The 22089-nt window shown below is 37.7% G+C and overlaps 1 protein-coding gene across 1 annotated transcript in view; it reads right to left on the bottom strand.

Moving 5' to 3' along the window:
• The window catches only part of IL1RAPL2 (interleukin 1 receptor accessory protein like 2), a 564779-nt gene that overhangs the window by 492828 nt on the left and 49862 nt on the right, over positions 1 to 22089 (bottom strand). Inside the window, exon 6 of the mRNA XM_055081598.1 lies at positions 8737 to 8890. Within this exon, the coding sequence (XP_054937573.1) occupies positions 8737 to 8890 (154 nt within the window). The remainder of the gene's footprint in view (positions 1 to 8736; positions 8891 to 22089) is intronic.

The raw sequence follows: 22089 nt of genomic DNA, 5'->3' as shown, positions 1-22089 counted from the left end.
CTTTCCCCACCCCTAACTCAAGTCAGAAAAGTCAGTCAAGGAGTCAATGATCACCTCAGGTGCTGGAAGAGAGCCACTGGAGCGGAACTGGCCTAGACTGGGCACGTTTGCCACATCCTGCTGCTACGGTGCTCTAACTTGCTCACCCCCAGCCCTCCCAGCAAGCTGGTCTCCCGCACAGCTACTTGCGAAAGACTCCCACAGGAATGAATGTTCTCATAAGTCCCTGACTTTGCAGAGGAACAAGTGTCTTTCTGCTGATGGGACAGTTTAATAGTGTTCGTTCATCTCCCTGTAGGGCATAGAAACATGATACAAAAATTTTCCTAGGACAGAGACTGGAAATCTCTTTGACCCTGGCTGTCACTAATAGGGTTAAGAGATAGCACTGTGTCATAGGTTGAGGCAAAGGAGGGAAATAAGGGGGAGAAAGGAGAGACAAAATAAGAGTGGCAGAAGAGGAAGGGAAAAAAATCACTCTTTAGACTGACATTCAAGGCCCTCCTTCCCACTAATTCTAAGTAGGCTTTTTTTTTTCCTCCTTGTGCCCCAAGGTCATGAGTAGAGCTGACCTTGTTTCTAGAGGAAGCAAACAGCCACCTGCAGGGTATGAATTGTGACACTCTGGGAAAGGCCCCCCACAGGCACTGCAAAGCTGCCAGAAATTCCCACCATTAGTCATGCCTATGAGTTACAGAATTGAAATATCTATTAAATTGCAAATATGTTAGCTTAGAAGGGAAACATTTTGGCCAATATCAGTCATGAATTCTTTATCTCTTTGAGGTATTAGATTAGCCCCACCAGAAAGCAAGGATCTAGGGAGATGGGCTACAGAGAAGACATGACATTAGGACATTTAAAAGAGCTAGAAAGGGACAAAGATGTCATTCAGGGCGGGCTGGGTAGGGTAGGAAAGGCCAGGGTGACCCAAGAAAAGAGGGAGGCCTAGGAGGAAAGGCAAAGGAGCTGCTGCAAGCCGGTTTGGGTCATAAGATTTCTGCACCTGCAACTGTGCAAAAGAACAGTCAATTATGAAATGCACAGTCAGTCATGTGAAAGTTCCATTAATGTAACCAAGAACTATTGACTGCTGAGGTCTTTCCTCATTAAGTCACAGAAAAGGTATAAATGAGATATATTCTCATACGATAATCGGGATACAGACATTCAGATCATATCAACTGACTGCTGAGAGGGAACAGGAAGGAGAGAGAACACACGCCAATGATTTGTCCCCCTCGGTGCTTCACATGGCACTGCTTCGATGCTGCTCTAAGGCGGCTGCTTTATCCCTGGGGCTCTTCATTTATCTGTAACATTTGAGACCAACTTGCTTCATCATCTAAATCGCTCTTCTCTGGAAGGTGATCAATTTGTCAATACCCCTCCTGTAGTATTACATCCATAAATTGTGCCCTTCACTCTCTGCTTGGATCGACCAGTCTGTTGGATGGTGTGATTAGGATAGCTTCTGAGTGCTGTTCTCAGTTTGTCTATTGACTGCTCTCCAGACCACTTTAAGATTTTTTTCCCCACTTGCTGCTGGAGATGGAAATCGTGGAGCAGAGTCTGCACCCACCACACAGCCAGTCACTTGTTTATTAAAAGTGCTGCTGAACCAAATTCTTTAAGGCAAAGGCCACAAATAGGCAGCCCTCAAACAGAATTTAGGCTACAGGCATGTTTTATTTGGTGCACACAATGCTCAACAAGCCAGGGATTTCCACATAAAAATTCAGACTTCTAGCATCTCTTCAAAAATTAGAGGGTCTAGCAGCACTGGATCCTTAATTTCATATAACAGCAATCAGCTAGGGCTGAGCTGGTACTGCGAGGACTCTCCAACTTGCTTCCCTCTGTGGCCTCACACACTCACTCAGGTGTATGACCTGCCTGGCTTCTAGAAGCATTTTGAACATTGATTAGGGAATTACCCCTTCACTGGCCTAGCTTCAGCCATCAGCAGTAAATGCTTTTCCTTTTATAGAAGGAATCGAATCAGAGCTATTTCTTCTTAAAGCCAAAACAGTGGCTTGGCAAATAAGCATTTTAAATAACAGGTTATTTCAGGGATCCTTGGCTCTGGAGACCTGAGCTCTGGAGTCACCATCTTTGGAGTCCTCTTTGGGTTGCATCTCCTTTTTATCTGGCCCAGAACCCAGGATTAAGGGACTGTGGACAGAGTAACAGGGGGATAGGATAGGAAAGTATTGTGTTAGGAATCAGCAGATACGGGTTCTAGTCCTGGCTATGCCATTCACCAGTTCCCAGCCCAGGGCAAATGGTTTAAACACTCTGAGCCATAATTTACTCTGCTGAAAAATACAAAATACAAATAATGATAACAACAACAATCCTTGCCAACTCCATAAAGTTCTGTGAGAAACAGAATGAGATCTCAGAAGTGAAAGTGCTTTGAAATTATAAAGTTGTCTACAAATACCAAGCTGTCTTATTTGTGCCCAACTGAAGCACTCATCAATGAAATAAGCACCCAACCAATCCAAGCTGCACATAATGTCTGAGTACTTACTATATGCTCAGCACTTGGGGAGATGCAAAAGAATTGGTCAACAAAACCCTGTCCTTAAGGAGCTTATAGGCTAGTTGAGAAAATAAGATAAACAATGGAAAACAAGATTATAATTATAACATAAAGTTAATACCTGCTAAGTATATTACTGAAACTGTTAAAGATACAGTCATCAGTAGGATGCCAGTAGACCCAGGTATTCACTTGACTACTCACTTAGCTTTTTTTTTTTTTTTTTTTTTTACAGTTTATTCTGTGGAAACAGCATCTTCAGATACTCTCAACCAGGGGAAAAGTGTTACGTGGTCATACAGTTTAGGAAATGTTCTAAACTATGGCCCATCTTCCTTTTAGAAAATTATAATATATATTAGAATATTATATACACTAAGATGCCCTGAAATGCCTTGCAAGGAGGAAAGCTATATAACTTTGATCTAGCAGATAAACACATTGTCACAGAACTTCTCACCATTCTCTCTTCCTTTCCTTTTTCTCTCCCCAAAGTAACTATTAACATCTCTTAGAATTGGAGCTCCATAGAACACAGTTGGGGAAACACTATTTGCCCTAATGAACATATTTTAAATTTTCACAGGTTCCAAAGGGAACATAATTCTGTCTCTACCTGTCTCCTTCAAGAAACACATTAGAAACTTGGATCCTATGCTCCTGGTTGCACAGAGTAGACACTGATTTTTGTGATGATTGATCTTTACCAACTGAATCAATGTTGTTTAACTAGACTGTTCTCTATTGCTTCACTTCTACTAACTTGAAATCATTGCCATAACTGCAATGAACCTTACTGGAATTGATTTTTTTTTCTCAATACGGATTTTCTATTAATAGGGCCACATGGCACCAAAACATGCAGCCTGGCAAATTCTATCTTCTGTACATTCTTGCTTTTCCTGGCACCACGCTGTTCCTTCTTTCTCTCCTGGCACTGTCCTAAGCTCAGATTTAATTATGTGTCCCATTACTACTAATCTCATCTAAGGTGCTCACTGAGAGCTAAGGACTAGGCTCCAAAATGTCAAGTGTATTCTCTTTAGGGTTATCTAAATTCCAGCAGGGACTTCAAATTGAAGACCAAATAGTTAATGTCCAAAAAGGCCATTATAGTGGGATGATGTACACTGTGATCAATATTTTGGCATCTTTTTCAATGTACATAATATGGGTGAAATTGTATGGTTTGTGCTTGGTGATGGTTGAAAAGTTATATTTGAGAGTCAGAAAGACCTAGATTCATATTTGTGCTTGGCCAATTACAAAGTATGTGACCTTGGGACATAGCCTCTCTAAGTTTTAGTTTCTTCTTCTATAAAATAAGGACAATAATAGTATCCACTTTCATATGGTTGTTGTGAGGAATAAATGAGAAAATGAATGAAATACACTAAGCACAACGTCTCCTTCACAGTGAGCTGTCAATAGACGTTAGCTCTCAGGGGGTCCCTATTATGATAACTTAGTTGTTGGCTTAGAGATCACTTCTCCTGTTGCATTATTATCACTCAGTCAGAATCTCCACTTCTTTTTATTCCCCCAACTCTCCACCATATCTCTAAATTTCACTGTTTTTCCTAAACCCACTCTCACCCCAGTGTCTCAGGATTAACTGTAGAGGCATGAAAGAACAAAGAGCCAGGGCCAGGAAAAGCCCGTTTTCAAATCTGATGGGAAATTGCTTCCTCTGTGTGTAAACAGATGCCATTCTCCACACCAAAGGAAGGTTACCCTAACAAGCTATGCAGTCTAAGTGACTCCGTCAACAATGCACTACAGTTGGTTTTAGCTTTGCAAAGTGAAATTAAAAGCACTTACTGAAGCCATGCATTTAAACATCTTCACCAAAGACTGATTCCAGCTTCCAGTTTGCAATTTAATCAAGCCTTGCATGACCAGATTGATTTGCTGCTATTATAGTAATCCAGCAGCAAATCTTTGCAACCTATCCATAGAATAAATCTCTCTTTCTAGCCATGACATTCGGACACCAATGGGTTAAGAAATCTCTCATCCTTAATAAGTGAAGAGTATCAAGTCAGGAACTCTAGAGCTATCTAATATAATCAGGAGTAGGGGTATTATTTGCATATTCACCAGAGAACAGGTTAGTGTTTTTTTTCTAAATAGTCAATATGCTTTTCTGAAAAGGCATAAAATCATGAATTTATGAATGATTTGTTAGTGAAGGGTGAATTATCTTCTAAATAGAGTTAATTAGTATTGGCTTCCAGCTTGGGTTCATTTTTGGGAGCCCCTATAATTTATGTCTGTCATTGACCTTCTCAAGGCAGACGTTCTCCTCTATTATAATAGGAGACCCTATTCCATTATCTTATCCACCCTCTCCCACTCCTCTTCTCCTTCTTCTATTATCACCTGTTCTACATTCTCATGTAGTCAACCTTCCCTTCTCTCCTTATCACTTTGACTAGGCTTTTGCACAAAATTCAATGTGAGAATAAAGGAAAAAAATATCTTTAAAATAGCAAATAGCCACCTGAAATATGCTGTGGGAAATACAACTGTTAGTTGTTGGTATCTTTGGCAAATGATCTAAATACCCTGTTGTACATGTCTATATGTTATTAAACCACTCCCTATTTATCTGCAGCCTCCAAAAATATAAAAAAGAAATGTCTACAATAACATTACACAGGTCTGCTATGATTTAAATATTAAAATGATTCCAGAAAAGTTGCATTTCAATCAAATCCTATTTAAATGCGGCTGGCTATTTAAAGAAATCTCATGACAAATTCTTTTATATTGAAAAAATAATTTCATAAAGCCAAAGATTACCTTCTAATTAATCAGTTTTGAGTAACTGGATCTTTTTACAACTGATCTATTTAAAGCAAGTAGTACCTATACACTTTAAGAGCGCACTTGTTTCACTGAAGAAATATTTCTGATTTATAAATTTAAAAGAACAGTGAGAAAATAATCTTTTAAAATTTTAATAATCTTTTAAAACTTGCATACTTGCAATACACAATCTTAAAAACCTCTACCTACATGATTTTGTAATTAACCAACCCTATGATTTTTGTATTAATATTCCTAGCCCAGGCCTGCATATTGCTAAACTCAAAACAAGTATGAGTGGGTTACTATTTAAATAATCCCAGCCTTATATTTTGAAATATAAGAGGACAATCTGTTAATTGCTCTTTTTTTAACATCTTTATTAGAGTATAACTGTACAATAGTGGGTTAGTTTCTGCTTTATAACAAAGTGAATCAGTTATACATATACATATGTCCCCATATCTCTTCCCTCTTGCATCTCCCTCCCTCCCACCCTCCCTATCCCACCCCTCTAGATGGTCACCAAGCACCGAGCTGATCTCCCTGTGCTATGTGGCTGCTTCCCACTAGCTATCTATTTTACGTTTGGTAGTGTATATATGTCCATGCCACTCTCTCACATTGTCCCAGCTTACCCTTCCCCATCCCCGTATCCTCAGGTCCATTCTCTGGTAAGTCTGCGTCTTTATTCCCATCTTGCCCCTAGGTTCTTCATGACCATTTTTTTTTTTAGATTCCATATATATGTGTTAGCATACGGTATTTGTTTTCCTCTTTCTGACTTACTTCACTCTGTATGACAGTCTCTAGGTCCATCCACCTCACTACAAATAACTCAGTTTCATTCCTTTTTATGGCGGAGTAATTGCTCTTTAATCAAGGAAACAAGGAATAATATAGCTTAGACAATATTGAAAATAAAAATAAATCCTCACAGAGCAACCTCTTGAACTTCCATACCGAGAAGCCATTTTGTCTCTACATCAAGTATAACATTTGAACTCTGTGAATAAATAAACTTGATATCTTCTTATATGAACAATGACTCAAGGTTAAGTTTGAATTATTTTTTCTAGTATGTAATACATACTCAGTATATTTTTATTTAAATAGCAAATGAATAAATTAGTGTTTCAGTGGCTGAGGTTTTATCCTCACCCTCCCTTGACAGATTTCCCTTAGTGACCAAAACTCTGTATTTTCATGACAGCTCTTAGGAGCTTAGGTGAAACAATTTGGTACCTATGAAAATTAGTTTTGGTGTGTGTGTGTGTGTCTGTGTGTGTATGTGTGAACTAACATGCTCACAAGGGAATCATACCTGTGACTGACTTCTTTGGCACCATTTTCTCAGCTAGTATTTCTCAAAGCATGATCCTTGAAAGGCATGCAAGAGATTCCCCAGGACAAAAAGATAAATTCCCTGTCTTACTGATGTACTAAATTAGAATCTGGAGGAGAGAGATGGGAATCTATATTTAAGGAGCCTCACCTTTACCACACCTGGGTTCTTCCATGTGATTCTGATGCACATTAAAGTCTGAGAAACTCTGAGAGGTAGAGTTCAGGTGAAATTTTAAATCCCCAGTTCAACTCTTCTTAAAGTTTAGGGCAAGTGAATTAATGCCTTATAAGACACCCAAAATAAGCTCCAGAATCTACAAACAAACTAAAGAAACAAATGTGTTGTCACCATAACCCAATAGATGGAAGCATAAAAGAGGTTTGGTATTTACTTTATTCTGGTCCAACTTAAAATATAAGCTAAACACTATAATGTTACAAACTTTACTAAATGACCTCCAAATGGAAGTGTTCTGAAAGCATCAGATAAGGATTGTGTGACTGTGGTCAAAGTGATGATGCTGCAAGGATTTGTGCATGGTCAGGCCACTTATTAGTGATGTATAACTGCCTATGATTGACTCTTCTGCTTGAATGAGTCAGGAAGTCTAGTTCATACTAAGGGAATCAGAAATTAAACGAAAGCAGATCTTTGCTATTTGGATTGGCCCAATATGGTAGTTATTTTGAAAGCTCATGGAGAAGCAATGTGCAATTCTAATCAAAACAATAATTCAAACCTTCACAGAAGGTACTTTACAATTCAGACTAAGAAGTAGAACTCTCATGTATCAGAATAGAGAATGAACTAAAGTATATATATTAATTTTTAATTAACTTTAAAGTATATATATTGATTTTTATTTTTACTCCTTTTGTTAACATTTAGAATTTAGAAAAAGATGAAAAAAGAAACTAGTTGACTCTCAGGGATCAAAAACTAAATCAAATATATGTTATAGAAATGAACTTACTAAGCAAGTATCATTATTAGTAGACTGATTTTAACACTATCCCAAAAAGGTCAGCTAGCCATAAACAAAAACAATATAGAAGAAAATCCATATTCCTAACATTAATGAGAGTATGTTGTAACTAAACAACTAGTTGATGCCAACATTAGATGGTTAAACAGGTAATGCTCAAGTTAATAAGTGCAATAAATATTATACTTGTCTGGATAATGTCAAATTTTACCATGGCTCAGATTTTACCCACAATACAAAAATGTGTGTGTATACTTATACACACACACATACATCTAAAACTTATATAAGAAGAATAAAATTAGTCAAGATTTGCTCAGGCACAATAGTAGGTGGACCTTTTGTCACACCGTTTCTTAAGGTCCATCACACCCATTGTCAGGGATAACTTTTATGTCATTAGGGTCTGTCCTATTTTGCTGAAAATTACTTACTAACATTCTCCACCAGGTAAGAATATTCTGAGTCTCTCTCTTCCATTGTGAGTAGAATTACTAATTTACAATTTGCTTGTACTTCTGATGTAAAACACATATGTGCATGCTATTCATTTGGAGTTGCTCCATTTAAGAATCACTAGAACCTCACAATAACATCACTCATTTATGAGTAATTCTATATAAATGATATTTTGGATGCAGTCCAAGAAGATTTCATTACAAAAGCCCAACAGAACCTCATTCTGAGGCGGCCTTCACCTGCAAGAAGACTCTACATATGGGTTAAGTCAACATTCTAAAGTGGTTCCAGCATATTTTTTCTGAGACGCTTAGTAACAATCAGTGATACCCTGAAGAGTTAAGAACCTTTCATAAAAGCAGAGAACAGATATGTAGTAACTGGTACCATGTTCCCTAAATTAATTGTCCATATTCCACATATAGCTTATCCGTACAACTTATTAATAGTGAGCTTCACAACTATTTTATTCGTAGCTAATTCTAAATTCACAGCTAGTTTACTCTTTGTTTGGAAACTTTTTCTTCCTGTACCAAATTATACTTAAAATCTCATTTGCCATGACTTAGTAAAACCAATGCTTACCTGTAACTTTCAATTCAGTTGTTCTTCTTACAAGTTTTCCTTCATACTTAAGCTCACAAGTGTAATTTCCCCCATCTTCTTCTTGAACTTCCTGGATTAGAAGGGCATTTCCTTTCTGTATTATGATGCTTCTCCACATTTTTGGCTTGCATTCCTGCAGAGAAAATATTTTCAAGTAAGCAAAAAATAAAAATTCACATCACTAAGTCTTAGTACTGGCAAGTTAGCACTTTTACTTTTTTGTACTCTTCTCTTTAGTTTTCAAAATATGTAGCTAAAGAGTTACGTCAATGACCAGAAAACATCACAAATCCATCTTATTGTATCCAATTGAAACATCACAACTACCACCCTAAGAACCATTTTAAAGGCCTGATCCCAAGAGCAGAAAGTCCTTAGAGACATTCTGCAAAAACAGAAAAGCATACAAGATCCCCAAACGCAAAAGAGGTAGAGCAGTCACTAAATAGCATTTTAATGCCCTGGTTCTTTCTATATGACAGGAATATGTCCTAAGAGTTCTAAGAGGATAGTGTTCACTTAGCAGCATAATATAAACAAGGGAGTCTTAGGCATTATTTAAAAATTCTAATTGGCTTTTACACTGGCAATGGTTTAATTAATTTTTAGAGTAAAAACTAATAATAATATTCAAGAGTCTCTCTCCCCATAGTCAAGAGATCTATTGTGGGGAGGTTGAGGGGGGAAGGGGATCAAGAAAATGAGGCTTGAGGAATTCTCTGGAAACATAGCTAGGTAAAATGAGGACACACTTTGTTGTAGTAAGGTAATGGGAAAATTTTCCACTTATTTTCTGAGTTCAGTGATCTGTGACCAGATAATAAGATTTGGGTTTTGAGGTCAATTCTTTTACTCATCTGGTAAGAATGTGTTGCTACTGGAATCGGACTTTACTAGAAAAGAATGGTTAACGTTTTTCCTTCAACTGACAGAGATACAACAATAGCAGAGTATGTAAGAATATTCAGCCAAATGGCTTTGTCTTTTGGGAATTTTCTCAGACTACTTTTTACATATTGCTCCAGTTTGTCTACCACTTATCTCAAATGTTCAGCGAAAGTGGTGGCCAAAAGCTGTGCAAACATCAGTGCAGCTGTGGGGGATAGATGTGAGGGGGTGCTGAAGTATTTTATCATTTAAATTCTGGATCTGTCAGTTAAAGAATTTAAAAATTGATCATGAGGCAGATGACCTGAATAATAGTTGAGGGCAGTTTCCACTTTCCCCATGGTATATACAACATCTCTTCTACCTCTCCTTCTCCCCACCCTTACTCCCACCCTCTGCAGGCACATCCTAAATATTCACGTAAAAGTAAAATCGGTGCTGACTCTCAATCCCCAGCTCTGCATGCCTGAGTGTGCGCGCACATGTCGCAAAATGATTTGGAAGAGTGAATACCCATTTATTAGATTTTACTGTAACAAAACTTATTCTGTTATGATAACATAAGTTTTGACAACAAAACACAAAAACTGACACTTAAGTTCACGGGTATAATATTTAAGAGATATGCTTGCTTTATGTCCAATACAACTACCCACACACATTGTCAGAGAGTAAATAAAAGTAATACTGTTTAGGGCATCTAGATATAAAGCTGCTTCACTCCCTAGGGTCTTTCCAAAGAACACTTAAGGGTCTGTCTGAAATTCTATTACATACCATGTCTGGAAAGGTTTATCACCTATATGAGATTTGCTTCTGAGTTAAACCTTGGGATATAAGGTTTCTGGGAAAATGAAAAAGAAAGACTGAACAGAAAGAAAAAAAATAGCCCAGCTGCCACTATCGTCATACAATAATAATCCACAATTATTTTCGCATTGCTTCCAACTCTGATAGCCTCAGATTTCTAAAGAATCATTCTGAAGGTCATTAAACAAAAATATGGTCCCTCTGGGCATTTTGAGAGGAAAGGAAAATGAAAATTGAGCTGCTTCACTTTCACATAGCAGTGGTGGGGGCAGGCAAATGAGCCCACACACTCACTTCATTCAAAGACAAATGGCATCGTTTTCTAATATCATTTTTTTGGGGAAAGTCCATATGCAATTAGCTCTGACCATTTCATTTTCTCTGCACACTGCTTTGTTTTTTTTCCCCAGGAAGTAAAATCTAAAGAGTGTACAGGAATTACAAAATAACTCCTGATGAAGAACAGCCTGGAATCTTCACATGTTCTTTGGGATAGATACAGATAGCCCCAAGTGCTTTTCAAGTCATCTAGCCTTATAAAGGATTCTTTGTACCCAATAGAATTTTTGTTTTTAACTGTGTTATAGGAAAATTTTATCTTCAGGTGACCTCCATCCTTCTGGAACAATGTAGTATAGATGAAGCCAGGCAAACTGGCTTCAGAGCAAGACAGCTCTAGGTCAAAATCTGGGGTTCACCCAAGTTCTGTGATCTTGGGAAAATTTGCCTAACTTCATTAGGTCTCAGTTTTTTACTCTGCATGTGGGGATACTATACACTACCATATGAACAGCCAGAATCCAGAGGCTTGCAGAGTTTATTCATTACACTCTTGTTGGGCAGCACTATATTTAGTGGTCATCCAACACAGAGAATGATTTTCATCCCTAAACTTTCACAATCCTGGATTATATCTCCTCCAAACGTCTGGCTCTGCTTGGTGAAACTTGGTGCTAATGGACTAATCAGATAAAAACAAATCTTCACTAATTGGTTAACCATCCCCCAGCAACATAATACTTTAACCCACTGAAAATGTATAGCTCCTAAGAGGCCACTCCAACACTAATCCTAGCAGGTGGGTAGAGAAACTATATTTTGTTCAGAAGAGCCTTGTAGATGATATCCTGCCCCCACCAACCCATCCTTCATGAAGTTACCTCATTGGCTATCCTGCCCACGTCTGGGTGCCTATATCAAATCTCAGAAGTCTTCTATGTTTTTTACTCCATTATTTGCAGCATCTCTGCCTTAAGCTGCTGGCTGCGAGGCTTACTACTTTCACTACTTCTCTCCTGCCTCCAGTCTTCCCATCATCTCTTTCCTATTGGACAGACAACATTACCATACTTCACTCCCTCCAGACCTGTTTAGTTTAATTTTGACAGACTGGTGGGCAATAAAGTTTGCAGCACATAGGTCAAGTCTCAAGATGGTTGTTTATCTGAGGCAAGGACAAACTACCAGAACCTCGAATGGGAACAGGCCCCTAATATTGTCCTCAGTGTGTGACACCTCTATTATTTAATGCCTCTGAGACCATTACATTGAACTTAATCAACTGGAAGTTTTCGCTGAGGACCAGTTTTACCTAAGTTTAACAAACAGCTTCAGTTCATGGTCCAGCTGTCCTCTCACAGAACAGTTTGCTGTAGGACATCCTTGCTCGGTCAAAATCACATCAGCCTTTAAATTCCAGCTTCCTTCCCTTCTTCCCAGCCTTCCTGAGTGGAAGATGTTATTTGCCAGCAGTTGCTAGGTTGGGAGCCTAGGATGTTCAACAGAAACATCTGTTGACCAAGCCCCTTGAAGCTGCCAGCCATATTTGGATCTTGGAGTTCCCACCCTGAAATATTCACCACTACATTCACAGTCTACTTCTGAGATAGCATCATCACAACCACAGGTGTATTTCAATCAGTTTGATTTGTTAGTCATGGTTACTTCAGTGCTATTCAGAGTACCTGAGTCATTTCTCACAGCAAGAACATGAGGAAGATTCATTTAAATATTTACTCTGATTCTGAAGTTCAGACACAAAGCAGCTGTGCAACCATAAGGCAATCACATAAACTCTGGTCCTCTTCAAATACCTAACACCCATTCCCTCACACCAAACTTCTCTCCTTTCCCCTGGAGACTGGACTATTCCACAGAGCATCTAGGCTCTGCCTAACAATTTGTAGGAAACCTGAACTTTCTTCACTTCAAAGATGGAAGAGATAGGAGCACAATTGTGAATTGGGTATCAATCTTGTAGTTCCACTCCAAATGCCTAGGATAACCCACTGCAGAGAGTCCTTCCCCTCCCTAGTTCTTTTCCTCTAACTTTCTATCTTCATAGTCCTAATGTTGAATTTGGTACCCCCACAGCAGTTCAGTATAAATCCCACATTCAAATACTTGGGATGAAATCCCAAATTATATGTTCTTGAGCATGCTACTTAACCAATCTAAGCCTCAGTTGCTTCACCTATTTTGAAAAAGTTGGTGATAATCATAATATATACCAAATAGGGGTAATTATTAGGATTAAATGAGGTAATGCATATAAATCCTCTGTAATATAGAGCATCACATGCTAAAACCACTCAATAAATATTAACTATTATTCTATTATTGCCATTACCCTCAGCATCCAGCTTTCAAATTACATACACAACTATCTTGATATGTTAATAACTATTAGGAGTTAATGTGACTCATATTTCTATAGGAGTCTGGAGACAATCCAAAAGATAATCCAAAGTTACCATTCCAATGAAGGGGTTGATTTACTGTTTCTTATCTGACACATAAAGGACTTGGAAGTTGTTACTACCATCCTAACAACAAGAAAAAAGCTGAACAAACTGAAACTCAATAACTTCTTTTATTTCCATCAGGTAATTGAGGTCACAGTAAAAGCCACTGTCCCAGAAACTGGAGAGACGGGTAGATACAGAGAATCACAGTTTACTGGGAGCAGAAGCAGCCTCAGGAGCCAACTGGTAGGAACATTTAAAGGATAATTGACTAATTTCTGGAGACTAAGTGTGAACTAGCTTGAGAAATAAAAAATCCCTGAGGGCCCAGTCTTGGAGGGCGGCCCACACTTTTGTAAGTTTTACCTCCACGAGTCCCACCAGGTTCTTCTCAGGCTGAAGATCAGAGAAAAATCCTGCTTCTGGCAAAGGAGGGGGAAAGTAAACCATTTTGAAATATACCCAAAGAGCCTGCCCATAAAGGACCTGGGGTACAGGAAATATACAACCCCATCCTCCTCTAGCCTTTGAAGTGGGGGAAGAAATAGCCAGCTCCAGTCCTCTCTATCTTTCCTGTCTTACAGGAAGCTGAGAAGCACATATGATGGTCACAGGCCAGAGACTAGGCTTACTAAAAGACTGAATCTAATCACAGGATTATAGAATGCTTTCCCTTGCCCAACACCTTATCAGCACATCAGTAGGGCTCCTGTATAATAACACGATATTACAGTTGAAGGAAATGCACAACACAGACCTTATTTAAGAATATGTCTCTAGAAAAATAGAAAGATAACAGGGAAGTAAAAAATAAGGACACCAGAGAGACTTTTAGCTTCTAACACCTACAGCAAGTAGTAAAAACAGCCTAACTCTTAGCCAGATAAGCATAAAAAAAAAAAAAAACCTCACAGTAAAGGCCTATTTACTTCAGTTCCTTTTACCAAGTACATCATGTCTGGATTTTAAAAAATATTTACAAGGCATACTAAAAGACAGAAAAAAACACACTGTTCGAAGAGAAAGAGGAAGCATCAGAACCAGACTAAGATAGGGCAGAAATTTTGGAATTACCAGTCTGGGAATTTAAAATAAGTATGATTAATATGTTAATGACACTAATAGAAATAGTGGACACTATGTAAGAACAGAAGAGAGATGGAAACTCTTAGAATCAAAAGGGAAATGCTAGCAATCGAAACACTGTAACAGAAATAAAGAATGTCTTTGATAGGCATATTCATAGACTGGACATGGCCGAGGAAAGAATTAGTGAGCTTGAAGGTATATCAATAGAAACCTCCCAAACTAAAAAACAAAGAGGAAAAAGAATGAAAAAAAAATTGAACAGAATATCCAAGAACTGTGAGAGGAGTACAAAAGATGTAACGTAAATATAATGGGAATACCAGAAGGAGAAGAAAGTGAGAAAGGAACAGAAGAAACATTTGAAGTCATTCTAATGCTGGCTCATCCAAGATTACCAACTAGATCATACCAGACTAGGTATGACAGAAAAGTTTGGTGTACAGATAGGTTACTATAAGCAAATGAGCTGAGTTTTGAACAATATATAAAAGTTAGGCAGGCAAGCAAGACATACAGGACAGAGGGAATAACATGTGTAGAAGAACTCAGATGTGAAAAACCATGGAGTGGACAAAAAATATGAATAGTTTTGCTCTCTTGAGAGTAGCAATGAGTAGGCTGAGGCCAGATACTAAAAGCCTGAAATTCCATTCTAAGATATTTGCACACTGTCAGGTTTCAAATCTCAGCTCTGTCACTATATAACCTATCTCATAAGATTGTTCTAAGAATTGAATTAGCTAATTAATGAACATGTGTGGCACAGTGGCAGACCCTGTAAATACTCAACAAAAAGGAACTACTAACTAAAAGTTCTTATAGAATCATTGGAGTGCTTTAAATAGTGGCACACTATGATTAGATGTGCATTTCTAAAAGATCATTCTAATGGATATATAGAAGGTGGTCAGATTATAAAAAGAGACATTGCTTAAAAGGCTTTAATTTACTTTGACCTGTTTTTATCCCTCGAATGTCATTAATGCCATTAAGGATACACAGGAAGACCCTTTAAAGTCTGGATTCTTATAACAATTTAGGAAATATCAATAGCAAACTCCTGTTAAATTTGAGAAAAACAAACACATCAAAAATTATAGAAGTTGACAAAAACATATCATTTTGATAAATCCAGAAATTGGACAGTCTAAACTCAACCTTATAAGATCTTTATTCCTAATCACCAAAACCCAGCAGCAAATGCTCATCAATGGGTGGTATATCTCTACAGTGGAATATTGGACTACTTTCAGCAATGAAAGGAATGAACTATTGATATATACCACAACATTGACAAATCTCAAATGAATTATGCTAAGTGAGCAAAGATAGGCACAAAAGGCTACATATCATATTATTCCATTTATATGACATTCTGGAAAATACAAAACCATAGGAATAGAAAACAGACATCTTTTTAGCAAGGACTGGGGCTTGGAGGAAGGGACTGAATACAAAAGGACATGGAGAAAATTGGAATGATGAAAATGTTCTGTATCTTGTTTGTGGTGTATATATTTGCCAAAACACATCAAATTGTACAAGTAAAAAGGATGTATTTTATGTTTGTAGATTATACAGAATAACAGGACTTAAAAAGCCCTCAATCTTAAATTCCCAATTGGACTTTGAGATGTCCTAGGTAACTTTGCTTCTAGCTTCCTATGTAACTTTTTCCTTTCTATAGTAGCAGCAAATATCAAGGACTTTAGTCATTAGATGTTTATGACATGTCTGAGATATATGGCATACATTGTTATATCTATTTTATTTGTGGGAAAATAGAGGCCGAGTGTCATCCAATTACTCATCCACATTAATGGTGTAATGGTGACCAGAATCCAGGTCCCTAGACTCAGAGACCAGTGCTTCTTATACATATTAAATACCCATTCCTCAAATAGCAACCCATCTTCTTTATAATTTGCAAATAATAAATAACCATTTTCCCATTTCTAATGCCATACCTAAAAATAAAAACAAGGATAAACGGGTCTTAAATCTTGTGTCACTGACTGTGGTTTTAGGGCACACAAAACTGAAGCCTTCATGGGATTCCTAGCTCATTCCTTCTGGATAAAAGTATCTTTGAAAATTCTAGTTAAATAGATTAAGATTTTCAGGATGGAATGTAATTTTATGGTTACAAAATAAGGTACATACTAATATCAACCCATTTTCAAAAGGGATTCAAAAACCCCAAGCATTTTGCCAAACCATTTTTTTAGCCAATATGTGTTGGCCATTTGGGCTGTGGTATTACAAGGTCTTCAATGACCTTCTTTTTCCCTCTTTAAGAAAACTGTCAGGATTTTCTAGGAGACAAGATGGCGGATTAGAAAGACTTGAGCTCACCTCCTCTCATGAAAACGCCAAAATCACAACTTATTGTTGAACAACCATTGACAAAAAAGACTGGAACCTACCAAAAAATATATTCTACATCCAAAGACAAAAAAGAAGCCACAGGACGGTAGGAGGGGCACTTTCATGATATAATCAAATCCTATAACCACCAAGTGGGTGACCCACAAACTGGAAAATAATTATATCACAGATGTTCACCCATAGGAGTGAGAGTTCTGAGCCCCATGTGAGGTTCCCCAGCCTGGGGGTCTGGCATCAGGAGAAGGAGCCCCCAGAGCATTTGGCTTTGAAGACCAGTGGGCTTGTGTGCAGGAGATCCACAGGATGGACGGAAACAGAGACTCCACCTTCAAGGGCACACACGAGGTTTCATGTGCACTGGGACCGTGGGCAAAACAGTGACTCCATAGAAGCCTGGGCCAGACCTACCTGTGGGTCTCGGAGGCTCTCCTGGGGAAGCGAGGGTCGGCTGTGGCCCACTTCAAGGGCAAGGACACTGGTGGCAGAGACCCCAGGCAATATTCCTCAGAGTGAGCTCCCCTGGTGGTCACCATTTTGGCACTGAGACCTGGGCCCACCCAACAGCCTGAAGGCTCCAGTGCTGGGACACCTCAGGCTAAACAACAAACAGGGTGGGAACACAGACCCACCCATCAACAGACAGGTTGCCTAAAGTTGTCCTGAGCCCACAGCCATCTCTAGACACACCCCTTGACACAGCCCTGCCCATCAGAGGGACAAGACCCAGCGCCACCCACCAGTGGGCAGGCACCAGTCCCGCCCACCAGGAAGCCTGCACAGAACCTTGGACCAACCTCACCCACCAGGGGGCAGACACCAGAAGCAGGAAGAACTACAATCCTACAGCCTGCAGAGCAGAGACCACAAATACAGAAAGTTAGACAAAATGCGATGGCAGAGAAATATGTTCCAGATGCAGGAACAAGATAAAAGCCCAGAAGAACAACTAAGTGAAGTGGAGATAGGCAATCTGCCTGAAAAGGAATTCAGAATAATGATAGTAAAGATGATCCAAGATCTCAGAAAAAGAATGGAGGAACAGACTGAGAAGGTACAAGAAATGTTTAACAAAGAACCAGAAGATTTAAAGAACAAACAGAGATGAATAATACAATAACTGAAATGAAAAATACACTAGAAGGAATCAATAGCAGAATAAATGAGGCAGAAGAAGGAATAAGTGAGCTGGAAGACAGACTGGTGGAAACAATTGTCATGAAACAGAATAAAGAAAAAGGAGTGGAAAGAAATGAGGACAGTCTAAGAGACTTATGGGACAACTTCAAACACACCAACATTCGCATTATAGGGGTCCCAGAAAGAGAAGAGAGAGAATCTGCCTGAGAAAACATTTGAAGAGATAGTAGCCAAAAACTTCCCTAACATGGGTAAGGAAACACTCAAGTCCAGGAAGCACAGAGAGTCTGATACAGGATAAACCCAAGGAGAAACACTCTAAGACACATTTTAATCAAATTGACAAAACTTAAAGACAAAGAGAAAATATTAAAAGCAACAAGGGAAAAGTAACAAATAATATACAAGGGAATGCCCATAAGGTTAACAGCTGATTTTTCAGCAGAAACTCAAATGAACGTATTTACAAAGTGGAAACAGATTCACAGACTTCAAAAACAAACTCATGGTTACCAAAAGGGAAAGGTGGGGGGGAGGCATAAATTAGGAGTTTGGGATTAACAGATACACACTACTATATATAAAATAGATAATCAACAAGGACCTATTGTATAGCACAGGGAACTCTATTCAATATTCTATAATAACCTATATGGGAAAATAATCTGAAAAAGAATAGATATAGGCATCTGTATAACTGAATCACTTTGTTGTACACCTGAAACTAACACAACATTGTAAATCAACTATACTCAAATATAAAATAAAAATTAAATTAATAAAACTCCATACTACCCAACTTAGCATTTTAAAAACAGAAAGAAAATTGTCAGAATGTTTAGCAAGATAAATAACTGTAAAGCTCTTAACTTTGGAAGCTTATCTCATTGTAATGGGTGACAGCATTTAGAAATGGTCATTCCTAGACTATCATTTAGGAGATGAAATTAACTCCTCACAATCCATCTGCAATTTTCTTAAACATGGTATGAGTCAGATATCTATTTTTTTGCAAGTGAATTGTCAATTATGTGTACATCATTTTTAATAAGCCATTATCCCCCCTCCAAACCCATTAAAATGAAATGTTATCATATACTAAATTCTCATATATACATACTTTATCTGTTTCTGGATTCTCTATTCTATTTAACTGATCTAGTTATGCTTTCTTAAACTTACTATTTTAATTGCTACTGTTTTGCAGTAAGTTCAGTATCAGTTAGACTAAGTCCCCTCTCATTAATGTTTTTTTCCAAAATTTCATTTGCAAAGCTGATATATTCATTCATCCATATGAATGTTATAATGTTTGTCATGTTGTCTAATTTCTAAAAATTCGTATTTTAGCAAATTGGTTTACTTATTTATATAATATTGGGAATAACTGATCTTTTTTTCTATAAGATCTTCCAATGCAGAAATATGTTCTGTCTCTCCATTAATTTAGACTATGTTTTATGTCCTTCAATAAAATTATATTTTTATATAGGTCTCCTCCCATCTTTGTTAAATGTATTCCAAAGTGTTTTACAGTTTTTCATTGTTGTAAATGGGATAATTTCATTTTTTCCTTTACATATCTAACCAATTATTACTGGCAAAAATAAAAATTATTGAATAGTTTGTATATTTTTATTAAGCTACCTTATCAAATTATCTCATTAGTTCTATTTTTTTGTTGTTGTTTAATCTCTTGGGTTTTCTTGGTATACAATTATACAATCTGAAAAATAAGATTATTTTGTCTCTTCCCATGTTTGTATAGCGTATTTCATTTAATTTTCTTATGGCATCAGCTAGAACCTCCAAAACAATACTGAATAATAGAACTGACAGAGATCATTCCTATCGTGTACGCCATGGATGTAAGGATATAAGTATGTTTACAAGGATGTTTACTGCAATACTGTGATTATTTTTAAAAAACTAGAAAAAGTTGAATATCCATCTGAAAAATGGTTGAATAAAGCAAGGTTATATCTAGCCTATGAACTATGATACAGCTATTAAAAATGAATTAGATATATATAGTCAACATGCACATAGTAGGCACCCAGTATATATATACTAACTGAATGAATGAATTTGCACTGACCCATCCATAATGCCCTCAACCACCCCATTATAACCAATGGCAAACATCTGAAATTAAGATAATTGTGGCAAGAAAAAGGAGGATTCAAACTGGAAGACTTGACCTCATTAACATCAGCCTTTTATCAGCTGAGGTAACTAATGACATAGATATGTGTTTTACCCCAAGGAACGTATTTGTATTTTCATTGCTAATGTCCTATTAAGGTTAGGGAATTATTTTGTTTAGAAATGGGATAAAGGGACTCTACACTCTTGTGTCAAGTGTTCTCAGTGAATAATGAGGTTGTTCTCGTGTTCTTAGTTCAATAAAGAAAATAATCTTTATCTCTCATTTCAAAAATGTTTCCAAAAGCATTGACATAATTGTATATTCTGTTCTAATGTTTAAGCCCCATACATAGCGTCAGGAGGAAGTGCTGAAAGTGTAGCCCCTCTCCTCACTTCCTTTTGCTAACTAATAGAGTTCAGATAGAGGACTTACAGCCCCCTTATGCATATCTCTTACATTCCAAGGACAACCAGGATAGGCTTACTCATTCATCTTTATGAACATGCCCCAGTGCCATATGAGCCATCTCTACCTTCCTATTCAGCTGTGATTACCTGCAGGCATGGAAGAATAGTCCCCAAAGGCCTGCCATAACAGGATGGTTGGAAAAGAAACAAGTTTAAAGATTACATATATTTGAAAAGAAGACTGGGAAAAGGATCATGCAACACATACTTTTCACTGTTAAAACACTGGAGATAATACATTGTACATTTCTAACTTTGGATATGCACCAGAATTAACTCCGGACAAATGTGTCCTCCTCTTTTCATTGTTGTAGCCAGAGCAAAATCACTTCATGTTCAGTCTGGTAGAAAATGCACAGACTACAAAGCAAGCAAGGCAGATTATCGAAGTATTGGCTAAAAAGGAAACGTTTTCCCAATACGTCAATAAATTTTTTCAAGGATTTACTTAAAACCATGTGTGAAAAGTGGGGTTAACAATGCATTTGGTAGCTTCAGAGACTCTTTAACTTTTGGTTTTAATTTTCTATCCCGATCCATTTGTATAGTGTAATGGCTAAGTGGAAGGGCCCAGGAGCCAAACTGCAAGTCACAAACAGCTGTGTGACATTTGATGAGTTACTTAACTTGTCTGAGTCTCCAGTCACGTCTTTTGTAAAATGGGGATAATAATAATACCTACATAAGACAGTAGAGATTGAGATTGAGAAACTAGAAATTGAGTTAATCCATCTAAAGCACTTAAAATAGAGTCTGGCATATAGTAAGTACTTAATAAATATTATCTATGCTTATTATTTATCAATTGTAAAATGTTATACAAATAGTAAATGTTATTATCCAGGCAGAGCTGGAAAAGCCCTTTGTTTCACCATCATTGGTCCATTTCTAAGAAAGAGTGAGGGTTATCTTTTTCCAAGGAATAAACTGCTTTGGTATACAATGACTATGGTGATGTATAGAGATGTGAAGAAAGGGGAAGAAAGAATTTAGTGAAAAGGCAAAAAGGTGAGATAGAATGAACACTGTAAGAGAAAGCTGATGACCTGGATTTTACTCCTAGCTGCTAACCCTTGAGCTAGTCAACCTCCCTTCCTGAACTATAAAATTGAAATAAAACCTTTTTACTCATCTTAAAGAGGTGCCTGCGATCGAGGCTGGGTTTAACTCCAGGCCTGTTGCAGGAGACGGTAATGATTAAGAAAATGGACTCTGGAACCACACTGCCTTGAATATAAAACGAGGCTTTGTTAGCTGAGTAGCTTTCGACAAGTCTCTACATTCCTGTAAGACTCAAGTTTTTTCCTCTGTTAAATGATGATAATAGCACCCACCACACAGAGTTGCACTGAGACTTAAGTGAGATAATATAGAGACCAAGCTTAGCACAGCGAATGGCACATAGTAAGTGATTAAGAAATACTAACAAGGCTAGGACTTCCCTGGTGGTCGAGTGGTTAAGACTCCACACCTCCACTGCAGGGGGTGTGGGTTTGATCCCTGGTCAGGGAACTAAGATCTCACATGCCGTGCAGCATGGCCCCAAAAAAAATTTTTTTAAAAAGAAATACTAACAAGGCTGATGATGGCATGAAGGGTCCCACTAAGTATGGATATTCTATATTTATGCATAATGAACATCATGTTCCTTTTTATCTGT

Source organism: Physeter macrocephalus, chromosome 21 (genome assembly GCF_002837175.3).
Source record: "Physeter macrocephalus isolate SW-GA chromosome 21, ASM283717v5, whole genome shotgun sequence".
NCBI classification, from domain to species: Eukaryota; Metazoa; Chordata; class Mammalia; order Artiodactyla; family Physeteridae; genus Physeter; species Physeter macrocephalus.
Note: the sequence above shows the minus strand (reverse complement) of the source record. Positions and strands in the feature narration are given on the sequence as shown.